Genomic DNA, 11,699 nt, shown 5'->3' with positions numbered 1-11,699 from the left:
TGTTTTTGATTGGGTTTGGCGTCCGGGCATATTTTACACTGGTGTCGGCATCGGGTCATCGGTGTATGACACTCATTGGTTCCTTCTGCATTAGCATTCGCATTGCGTAAGGAAGCGGGGACACACAGCCCATGGGCGGTTCTTGAGGAGAAACTACAAAAAATTACTATTCGGATACGCATGGTGGACGGCGTTACTTGATCAACGCGCTCCATGGCGAGAAACCACCAAGAAGTCAAAATACCAGAAAAAAACAAAGCCAAAATAAGACCGAATGGTATCCGGTCAATGGCCTGAAGCTGCTGTGACTGGGTTTGGGTGTTGATTTCCTTTGTCAATATCTCTTTTGTTCGAGTTCTCTTTTTATCTGTTCCTCCTTACCGGACCTTCATACAAGATGTGGGCAGTTCGGCTCATCTATGGAGCCTTTTTCTCCTTCTCTACTTTCGTGCCCTCCCCGTTTCTGTGACTTATTGTTTTATTGACTTTTCCCCATCTTCACTTCTTTGCCCCCTTCTTTTCTTCGATTCGTTTCGCCCGTTTGTCTATTCCCGATGTAATAATTTTTTTTTCCCGAGCCTGTTCATCTTTTTGATCATTGCTTTGTCTTTGTCTGTGCTGGTCACGATTCTTGTATAAGTTTATTTGACCTTCCCATTTTGTCACTCATACCATACCCCTTGATTGTATTGCATTTCTACCTGCCCTCTTGTGTTGGTCTCAGGTTACTTGATCCGATGGATCTTATAGCGTCAATATCATGCTTCTATATCATTCCGTCCACGTCAGACTGCCTTATAGGGAGGACTCGCATATTAGTATAGGAACAAAAAAAATACTACTTCGCGTCATGTTTAGATGTGCGTGAAGGATCGTGGACCACAAAACGTAGACTGTCTTAGCATTGCGATGGTTCGTGTAAGAAGTATATGTGTAATAGTATGATTTGGAGTGATACAATGAAGGTACGTGGCTTCGAATCGACGCCTTCTTGCTTGTGTCATACGTCGGATGACTTTGCGATGCAGCAATGGACAGGTGCTATGCCACCCCTAATTTTGTTTCAACTACGTCGCCATTCTCAAGTTCAAGATTTTCAAGTATCCCAAATTATGAAGATTTCAAAAATTATAAAACAAGCGAAAATAAGTCAAAAGAGAGCAAAAAGGAAAGAAGCCCGGGGTCTAGCATTGCCAGTGGACTACCCACCCTAGTTACTCCTCAGCTTTCTTCGCAAAGACTAGTCAACCTGGAAGGAGGGCAATGGGCAGACGCTATGTCTTGAGCTATTGGCCTTGTACTTCCCGCTTCCCGCTTCCCCCATCTACATGCTTATCGATAAGCCCAACTGTGGGGTTCACAAAAAAAAGCATCTCGACTCCCCCAAACATTCCCATGGTCAAAACCAGATCAATGCCAAAATGATTAACCCCGGCGGACTCAATGTGATAGCCCTGATCTCCGGCGGCAAAGACTCCTTATACTCCATCCTCCACTGTTTCCGCAATGGCCACAAAGTAGTCGCCTTGGCCAACCTCCACCCCGCCCCGGAGACCAGCCAAGGTGCCTCCAGCCCCGAAAACGAAGACATCGACAGCTTCATGTACCAAACCATCGGCCACTCCGTGATCCCTCTCTACGAGTCCGCCCTTAATATCCCTCTCTACCGCGCTCCGATTACTGGCGGTGCCGTCGACACAGCCCGCATCTACCGCCATGATTCCACCCCCAACGCCGACGACTCGCGCAACGATGAAACGGAGTCTCTGGTTCCGCTATTGCAGTGCGTCATGCGTGCACATCCGGAAGCAAACGCTGTCTCTGCTGGCGCTATCCTGTCGACGTATCAGCGGACAAGGATCGAGAATGTGGCAGGGAGGCTGGGATTGACGCCGCTGGCGTGGTTGTGGCAGTATCCTGTTCTGCCGGCGCCGGTAGAGAGAGCGGATGATGGACTTGCTGTTGGGCATGCGGGGCTGTTGGAGGATATGGCTGGTGTTGGGTGTGATGCGCGGATTATCAAGGTTGCGAGTGGGGGGTTGGATGAGGGATTCTTGTGGGAGAGTGTTTCTGGGGCTGGGGAGGGGGGCAGGAAGGTGCGTCGGAGGATCGTGAAGGCGATGGCGAGGTTTGCGGAGCCTGAGGACCTGAGGGGTGCGGTTTTGGGAGAGGGAGGGGAATATGAGACGCTTGCGGTTGATGGGCCGGGGTTTTTGTGGAAGGGGAGGATTGTTGTGGATGCTGCTGAAACGGTGGTTGGGGATGGAGGGGTTGCATTTACGAGGCTGAAGGGTGCTCGGTGTGTGTTGAAAGAAGAAGGGGAGGAAGATGAATATACGCTTGATGATGTTAGGACGCCAGCGTTGTTGGATGAGCCGTTTACTGCTCTCCTGGCCGATGTGAACTCTGTCCAACCATCGATGGAAGCCACGCCAAGAGCCTTTCCGGAGTTTGATGGCTTCTCTGTTCTGCCCTATATTGCTCAGTCCGGGTCGACGTGTATAATGGCGAACCTGGTCGCGCCTGAGGCTGGTCCTGGTGCAGGAGAGCAGATGGAGGCCATTGTCTCGAAGGTCGAGGACACATTGCAGACATTTACAAATGCTGGGAGACCCCGGTCAGCAGAAGACATCGTTTTTGCTACGGTGCTGCTACGTTCGATGGCAGATTTCAGCCTGATGAACAATGTCTACGTCTCGCTATTCCAAAAACCAAACCCGCCAGCTCGGGTTACTGTTGCCTGCGGTGATACTCTTCCTGCTGATGTGAAGGTGATGGTTTCGTTCGTGGTTGATGCTGGCTTTCGTGAGGAGCGACAGGGCTTGCATGTCCAGTCTCGCTCATACTGGGCACCTGCAAACATCGGGCCTTATTCGCAAGCCATGTCTATTCCAATCCATGATCAGAGCAAGGTGGTCTACATCGCAGGTCAGATTCCTCTCGAGCCAGCTTCTATGGAGATAGCCACGGGCCACAGCTCTTGGTATGACGCATACTGCTTACGGGCTGTGCTGTCTTTACAACATTTATGGCGCATTGGCGAGGCAATGCAGGTGGATTGGTGGCTGGGAGGCGTAGCATTTTTGACTGGCGCTGAGCACATCGAAACCCAGGTGCGAGTGGCTTGGCGTCTGTGGCAGAGAATGCACAATCGGCCAGAGGATGATGACGATGAGAACGAGGGTTCAGAGCTGGATGCGTGGGATATCAAGTACGGCCGCCGGGGACAGGAAATCATCCCCGACACAAATCCTCCGGGCCTGCCACATTTCTCAGTTCTAGAAGAGGACAGCACGATTACAACTCCTCCATTCCTTGCGGTAGAAGTCGATGGTCTGCCGCGGGGGAGCGATATCGAGTGGCAAGGGTTGGGAAGCCAATGCCAACAGGTTGAGCTCACGGTTGATGGAGACACCATGACCGTTGCGGCCGACGATGCGTACAGTCTTACATGTCTAGAGATTGGCGAAGGTCAACTACAAGAAAGATTAACAAGATTGAACGATTCAGTCGAGTTCATCCATGGAAATCATCAGATGCTGTCGCAAGTCGTGCTATACACAACACAACCGGTGTCCGAGCGCCTCTGGGCAGGCCAGGTGGTCCCATGTCGCTCCATCTGGGGGCGAGATGGGCGACCGCTGATTGCAGGAGTGGTGATCATCAAGGAAAAGAAGAAAGATTGAACGTAAATGACGACCTTACGATATCTCCAACAAATGAAAGCAAATCACAGCGAGCCGTTCGACTAGTTAGTAGATGCTTCTTGCATACGCCACATTGCGTCTGAGCATGTGATAGGCAAAATCCCTTCCGCATCCAGCAAAAGATAACAACATCCAACGGGCCAAACTTCTGTTTCACTCCCACTCGAACAGATATACCCGACGACCGCAGAGACAATTCCCAAACTCTCTGCTTAGTCGTCCGAAACTTTCTTTGATTTCCTTTGCCCCTATCTCGCCCCTCGTCCGGAAACCAGGCATGTCGTATTCGTTGACATAAGGAATGGCGCAATGAGTCCACCGCGGAGACAGGAAGAACAAGAGATGTCGCAAGGAGATAGCGCACCTGATTCAATCCCAGATATCAACGGTGAGGACCTGCGGCAATTCACTCGTTCTCCGCACCCATACCGCCGCAGCAGACGCCCCCTGTCACGAACTCCGTCTGAGCAAGCCAGCGGGCTGCAGCCACAATCAGCCTACTATTCCAAGTCATCGCGCACTCCGAGCGACAGCGGAACCGAAGCAGATGACGAGAGTACGGGCATATTACGAGGCCTCCCCGCGCCGCCGCTGCGGCCGCGGAAAGGTCTACGGGTTGGGAATGGGAGTGCGGAAACTGATGGGTGGCTACCCACGCTCCACCCATGGCCCTCGTTAGTACGGCGGTCGAGCCGGGGTTCACGGCACAGCTCAGAAGAGGAAGCTATCGAGGAGGCTATGGAGGCAAAAAAACGTGGTCGGAAGCGTCGGGTTGAAGTCTTGCGACGCTTGCTTGAGACTGCCCTTTTGCTGTCCGTGGGGGCGATAGTTTTGCTGCGGAGGGATTCACGAATGCTTGCTTGGGAGTGGAGAAAAGGTAGAAAGACCTCAAATCAGGCTTGGATAGGCTTGGAGAGTTATGTTTTGCTGATGATACTACAGAACTTGCTACTCATGGCCTTTTGCTCGCCGCTCTTTTCGCTTCATACCCGGTCTTGCTCCCCGTCTCGTGGAAACCACGGTGGCAGGTGTGGCCAGCCAAAGATCCGTTCTTCGTTATTCCAACCACATTCGACCCTGCGCCGCTTCTCTATCCAGCCCTTATACCCGTTTTCGTTTCGATTTCTCTGTCTCACCACACACCGGCCTTGATTCTGCCAAATATCGTTCTGAGCCTTTCCTCCCTACCAACGCCCGTCATTCCGTTATACAACTGGATCAATGGCTTTAGTCTCACCCACTGGCTAGTCACATTGATCCCGATCCTGATATCAGAACATTTTTCTCTCGACCATACAGTTCCAAAACCGCTGACGCTTCGCGGTCACGATGCCGAATTGCTCACACTTCTTTTTCCTTTCCATCAAGCGTTGATACCCACTTTAGACTTTTTGTTGACAACCAGTGTCCTTCCAGCCGAGCTGCAGCTATTGAGCAGCGCACTAATAAATCTGTACTTATTTGCGGCGTCGCCACAGGCGGAAATTTTGAAAGCGTTGCTGTGGCTAGGGGGGCATGTGTTTGTTTGTCTCCTGCGGCGACGTCTTACGTTGGGAGGTTGCGCTGGCGCGGATTCCCAGCTGGAAGTTTCGTCGTTCGCTGAGAAGCTCTCAGTCACCCCGGCGGTTCTTGAACATGGTGGACCATCGGCTGTGCCAGAAGCTGAGCGGGACCGGCTTCTCAGATGAGCCTACCTCGGACAGCGATGGACCAGGCGCAGTCCCCCCGCGCAAGCCCAAGACGGTGCGTGGGCCGCCACAGTCACGGAAGCCTGTGGACTCGTTGCTCCTCGCTGGAAATTTGTCAGCAGAAGAAAGCCTGGAGCGCCAGGACGAGGCCGCGCGCAGGCAACAGCGGCGGCGCCATACCATCGCCACTTTTGACGAGGCTGTACAGGAAGAAAAAGTGCGCACTACACCGAGTGGACGACGCAAGAAGTTGATGGGGCCTGGTCTTACCTCGTTTCTGTCTCTCACCGCAGCTCAAGCCCAGGTCCGCAAATGGCTATATGCTTCCTATGTCTACCTGATTTCGCTTGGTATTATTATAGGGCCCATCCGCAAGTACGTGGCGGATCGGGCTCTACAAGGGCAGGATCCATTTGGCTGGGCCATTGGATACCTGCTAGGCAACCTCTCCGCATTCCGATTCTGGGTGCTTATCACGAATCTAGACTACTGGATTTCATTACCGCCTCACCCTCAGGCAGCAAAGGACTCCTGTTGGCTTGGGCGGGATTGACCATTTACGCCAGACATTCTTTGGACCCGCCAACGCCCGTCTCCTCATCATTGGATACTGTGTCGTTGTTTTGATCCTTGGATTGGCAGTGGTTTTCCAACTCAGCGCAGTCGTCGAGGTAGATACTCGGCGCAAAGTCTTCCATGGCATGATGGTGCTGATGTTTCTGCCTACCGTTTTTGTGGACCCGGCTTTCTGCGCCCTCGCCCTCTCCCTCGTCCTAGCGGTCTTTCTGCTTCTAGATCTTTTCCGTGCCTCGCAGCTGCCGCCCATATCGCGCCCCTTGACTTATTTCCTGGCGCCATACGTGGACGGCCGCGATCATCGCGGACCTGTCATTGTCTCTCACATCTTCCTCCTAATCGGGTGCTCGATCCCGCTTTGGCTATCGCTGGCAGATTTAGCCCGAAATGACGATGGTGCGTGGCCCGGCTGGGACGTCCCCTCGCGCGACGTTAGCATGGTGAGCGGTGTGATATGTGTGGGGATGGGCGATGCAGCTGCGTCGCTCGTTGGTCGCCGATATGGTCGACTGAAGTGGTTCTGGGGTGGCGGCAAGTCGCTTGAAGGGAGCGTGGCCTTTGCGGTGGCCGTCTGCACCGGCTTGTTGGCAGTTCGTGCCTGGCTGGTAATCGGGGGGTGGCCTGCCGAATCAGCCTGGGGTTCCACATCAACATTTCGATTTTGGGTGTGGACGACCTGCAAAGCCGTATTAGCGGCAGGCGGAACGAGCGCCACCGAGGCGATCCTCACTGGCTGTAATGATAACGTCGTGGTGCCCGTGGTGCTGTGGCTGCTTGTGCGGGGACTCGGGGTCTGAGGTGGGCCCAGTTTTGTATAGACGTGTCGAAGCATATGAAGTGTATTATAACAAATTCCCCGACCTTGTACATACTACATTGGAAAATATCATCCGTAGCTAATGATGGGGAAATGGCGATCTGGGGAAGGAGACCAACCTCTCCACCCGCGATAAGCTTTCGTTATCATAGCCGATCTCGGACTATCTAATCGCCTCTCGATAAACCCGCATCGACCTATAATGATGCATCCTCAAAGGTACCCCTGGGTACTCAGATGGGCGGCTGCATTAGTTCTCCTCCCCCTTTTTCTTTCCTCTTGTTCATCAAGTCTAGTTTGCAAAAATATCCTGCCTCCAGCTCTTTCGACCCTGATCTGGTGCCCGAGTGACCCAGTGATCCATCTTCTGACCGCCCGACAATCAGCGCCGCCTGTCACTCGTTATCTTCGAGCGGTCACACCCCTCAACGGTCCTTGGTCCAGCTCTTCCCGCCCTTTCCAGCATCACATCATCCTCGCCGTCCATTAGGACACTCTTCTCTCCACATCTATACTCATTACAACATTCCTCACCTGCGACACCTCATACCACCCTTCCCCACCCTTACACCGCCTTGGTTCGTCTTGCTGCATCCTTTCTCGCAGCTCTCCCTCGATCCTTGGGGAAACTTTCGAGCTTAGCTCTATTTGTCCAGTGCAACCGGATCGTCGTGACTCGACTTCGGCGGATCCTCCACAGCAGCGCCTCCTGATCTTCTTGAAATTCCCAAACTTGCGCCCTCACTCTTTCTCTTATCTGCCGTCCTTTCCATCCGAACCCAAACTATCTCCTACATACTGAGTGCTTCCCTGATGGGCGTCTCCCCGCGCATATCGTCTCTAGTCATTTTGCGGTAGCTGTGGTAGACCCGGAGCGGTTGTCTCGTGGTCATCCTCGGAGCCTCTCTGCAGGAAAATAGAGCGGTTTCACGACTGCTCCAAGACAGCCATGGCGTCTCAAAGTTCACGGAGGCCCAGGGAGACCCAACGGCCAGAAATGTCCATCGGTCGATACACAAGACTCGATGAGATCGGCCGAGGGAGCTTTGCAACGGTCTACCAAGGTATTCATACTGTAAGTTCGCCCTGACTTCGTGCTTCGACCCGCCCCTTTCCGAAATCCACAGTATGCTGATGTGTTTGTTTCAGAGGTCCAAAACGTTTGTAGCTATCAAGTCTGTCGACATGTCAAAACTCAACCGGAAGCTTAAAGAGAACCTTTCCTCCGAAATCGATATCCTCAAGGGCCTACACCATCCTCATATCGTCGCTCTCATCGAATGCCATGATACAACTTCGCAGATCCATCTTGTCATGGAGTACTGTGCTTTGGGTGACTTGTCACTCTTCATCAAGCGCCGTGACGGATTGGCAACGCATCGATACACCCGAGAGATGATTACAAAGTACCCGAATTCACCGGGTGGCGCCTTGAACGAGGTCGTAGTCCGTCACTTCCTGAAGCAACTCAGCAGTGCACTTAAGTTCCTCCGAGATCGAAACCTTATCCATCGAGATATCAAACCTCAGAATCTTCTGCTGTGTCCATCACCATCTTCGTACCGGAGCGGCATGGCACAGGTAATTCCATACAAAGGTAGCGATAACTCATATGAACCGACAACGGGTCTAGCATCACTACCCATGCTGAAGATTGCGGATTTTGGGTTCGCTCGCTCCCTCCCGACGAAATCTCTAGCAGAGACCCTTTGCGGCTCTCCATTGTACATGGCTCCTGAAATCCTTCGGTATGAAAAGTACGATGCCAAAGCTGATCTCTGGTCAGTTGGTACAGTGCTGTTTGAAATGGTAGTTGGGCGACCTCCATTCCGGGCAACTAACCATGTAGAGTTGCTCCGGAAAATCGAAAGGGGAGATGATCGAATTCGATTCCCGGATGAAAACCCAGCCTCCGAGGAAATAAAGAAGTTGATTAAAGGACTTCTCAAGAGGAACCCCGTGGAGCGGTTGAACTTCCCTGAATTTTTCAACGACCCTGTTATCACTGAGCCCATCCCGGGGTTGGTAGGTGATGATCTTCCCCCAAGTCCTCCGAGTAACCAGACTCCGGGCCCCGAACCCTACAAACCCAATATCCCAACGAGTCAGCCTGAATTCTTTGATGCGAAATCCGACCAAGATTCCCCCTACCTTGCTGACCAAGAGGGGCCTATGACGTATCCTCCTCGCCGGCCACAAATCCATCGTCAAAAAACACAAGAGGCTCCGATATCTTCCTCGCCACTGCGCAGGGGAAGCGCGGACCGATCACCTGGTCTGTCCCGAGAAGGCGCAAGGGAGAATTACCAGCCTTCCCGCCCCAGTCCGGTCACCCATGCAACAGCCCCGGGTCGTCAAGAGCTGGTGGATCGACATGCTTCAGCGGCTGCAATGGAGCGTCAGCGCAGTCGAAAGACATACTCCGGAGCCAATCGGCCAACCGAGAGCGACCGGGCTCAAGAAGAGCGTGAGAAAGCTGCGCAGGAAGTTGCTTTTGAGAGAGATTATGTGTTGGTCGAGAAGAGAGCAGTTGAAGTGAATGCGTTTGCCGATGAGCTGGCTCATAGCCCCCGCATTCAGGGCGGGTTTTCTCGTGGACCGACTGGCGCCGTGTCTCGTCGTGCAACTACGCAAGGTCTCCCCACGGTCTCCTCTACCTCGCCTCATGGCGGAAATCAGTCCAAGGCTGTTCAAGTCGCTGGAAATCGCACCCGAGCGGACTCTACTCATCAGCGCCAGCATTCATACGAGCGCCGGTATGGACAGAGCCCGACCTCCGCTACATCGGCCATCTCGAAGGCCCTCAATATGGCGAGTGGCCGTCTTTTCGGCATGGGATTCTCGCCTCCCATGGCCATTACTAAAGGAGGCCGTTCGCCACCTCTTGCTTACAACCCGTATCCCGCGTATCCAACCCAAGCGAGCCTGATGCTGCCAGGAGAGAGTCCGAAAACCAATCTGACGACCGAAGAGGATTACAAAACCGTTCAAGCAATCGAAGACTCTGCGACTCGCAGTGATGTCGTCTATGGGTTCGCCGAAGTCAAATATAAGCAGCTGATTCCGCTTGCACCTTCTTCACAGATGGATTCATCCGATCGACCTGCCATCTCTGGTGCTACCGATAATGAAGATGATGGCCTCACCGTCGATGCGATTGTGACCCTTTCCGAAGAAGCCTTGGTTCTGTACGTCAAGGCCTTGGCTTTGCTAGCCAAATCTATGGATATTGCTGGTACATGGTGGTCGCGGAAAAACCGTGAAGAGATATACGGTGACTCGCCTCGGAGCGACACCTCCACTGCTATAGCTGGCAACCGCATCAATAATGTGGTCCAATGGGTGCGGAGCCGGTTCAACGAGGTCCTGGAAAAAGCCGATTTTGTTCGCCTGAAGCTCATTGAGGCACAAAAGCGGCTTCCCTTGGACCACCCCAGCCACCCCGATAACTACTCGATGGGCTACACCGCCGGGTCATCTAGCTCAGCAGATGTCGTTGTCAGCCCAGGCGTCTCGGCTGGACGGTTGATGTTTGATCGTGCTCTGGAAATGAGTCGAGCGGCGGCTATCAACGAGCTCACAAGCGAAGATTTGGCTGGATGCGAGATTGCATATGTTACTGCGATCCGTATGCTGGAGGCCGTGCTTGAAGACGATGGCACCCAGTCGACCTCGAATGATCAACAGGGCAGCTTGAAAGGTAGCGAGAAGTCTTCATTGGACGACTTGCAAGGCGAGGATCGGGAAACTGTGGCTAAACGTAGGATCACCTGGACCAGTCCCCTCTTCTGAGGAGCAATACTGACATCTTTTCTAGTTATATCCAGTATGCGTGGTCGCCTCGCCTCCCTTCGAAAAAAGCTCTCTCATCTTGCCAAACGATCCTCTGCTCCAACCGTGAGCAGCGGTCGCCTTCCTCCCTCCAACCTGGCGCCCACCCCCCATGCTACGGGAGCAACGCCTCCACGTTAGCTCTGTAAATTTGATCGACTACTTCACATACCAGTCTCTTCCGATGCCGAGCAATTTCTTCTGCATTGTTCGTTCCGAGTCCTTCGGCTCTTGTTAGTGTGTGTTTGTCCTCTCCGTCGCGAGTCGGCTCAGTTTTAATGGTCTACACCACGCCACTCCCTTATGCTTTATGACGCCGACGCCGATTCTGCTTTCAATTTACCCCCATCTACCGTACATTCCACTGTCCACTGGAGAGGAGTTCACTTTCGTCGCATTCGGTTCTTTGATGATCTACTTTTTTCATTGCGTGTTCTGAAGTTTTTGGAGAGAATCCCTGATATTACCGGCGTTTAAGGCCTGAACATGTGGTAACAGACTGGCAATACCTCCTTTATTTTTCCCTTTTTCCCCTTTTTCCCTTTTTTTCCCCTTTTTTTTGTTGTCGCCCGCCTTCACCTTTCTTGGCTTTACAAGCTCTTGAAATTCGACAGCACCAGGTCAGGAGTTTGAATTGGTTAATCTTGTGGTTGTGGCTTCTAAAGATTCGGGGCGATTGAAGAGGTTTGCATATTCTATTAGATGAGAAATGACTTTGGACTCTTTGCCTCAAATCTCCAGATGGTGTAGAACGTGGTAGTTGGCGACTGGGGCCATTTGACGCCATCCATGGCACCCTACGGCCCACCGACAGAACTTCGAAAGAAGCTACAGGAACCCCACCCCGCGGCTCTCATGCTCGGCGGAAATTTAGTGGCGCAAGGCTCGGGAAGCCCGAGAGAGAACTGGTCCAATCAACCGTATTCAAGTCCAAAATTAGTTCGTCTAAGACCAATCGGGCTTTAAAGGTTGCTGATGTTGCGGAAATCGCGTCTATGGCGTGCTCGATTTCTATGTGTCATGATTTCCCGCATATGGCGATTTTGTCTCTACAGTTTCAAATCTCTGAGCTGAAAGTGG

The 11,699-nt window shown here is 52.7% G+C and overlaps 3 protein-coding genes across 3 annotated transcripts; all 3 read left to right on the top strand.

Moving 5' to 3' along the window:
- Nucleotides 1-1,421: 1,421 nt before the first annotated feature.
- On the top strand, nt 1,422-3,686 carry N7468_006717 (diphthine--ammonia ligase family protein; the record flags this gene model as incomplete). Its single annotated transcript, XM_058476013.1, has 1 exon — nt 1,422-3,686. The coding sequence occupies one exon, from the start codon at nt 1,422-1,424 to the stop codon at nt 3,684-3,686; it is 2,265 nt and encodes a 754-aa protein (XP_058328903.1).
- Nucleotides 3,687-4,016: 330 nt separating this feature from the next.
- On the top strand, nt 4,017-6,768 carry N7468_006716 (putative phosphatidate cytidylyltransferase; the record flags this gene model as incomplete). The annotated part of the gene is made up of 4 exons (XM_058476012.1): nt 4,017-4,584; nt 4,650-5,226; nt 5,288-5,861; nt 5,917-6,768. The coding sequence occupies 4 exons, from the start codon at nt 4,017-4,019 to the stop codon at nt 6,766-6,768; spliced, it is 2,571 nt and encodes an 856-aa protein (XP_058328902.1).
- A 1,017-nt stretch (nt 6,769-7,785) lies between these two features.
- Nucleotides 7,786-10,760, top strand: atg1 (serine/threonine protein kinase ATG1; the record flags this gene model as incomplete). The annotated part of the gene is made up of 3 exons (XM_058476011.1): nt 7,786-7,863; nt 7,938-10,548; nt 10,606-10,760. The coding sequence occupies 3 exons, from the start codon at nt 7,786-7,788 to the stop codon at nt 10,758-10,760; spliced, it is 2,844 nt and encodes a 947-aa protein (XP_058328901.1).
- Nucleotides 10,761-11,699: the final 939 nt, after the last annotated feature.

This window comes from Penicillium chermesinum, assembly GCF_028974085.1.
Source record: "Penicillium chermesinum strain IBT 19713 chromosome Unknown utg000005l:1.0-4115287.0:1.0-4118363.0, whole genome shotgun sequence".
In the NCBI taxonomy this organism is placed as follows: domain Eukaryota; kingdom Fungi; phylum Ascomycota; class Eurotiomycetes; order Eurotiales; family Aspergillaceae; genus Penicillium; species Penicillium chermesinum.
Note: the sequence above shows the minus strand (reverse complement) of the source record. Positions and strands in the feature narration are given on the sequence as shown.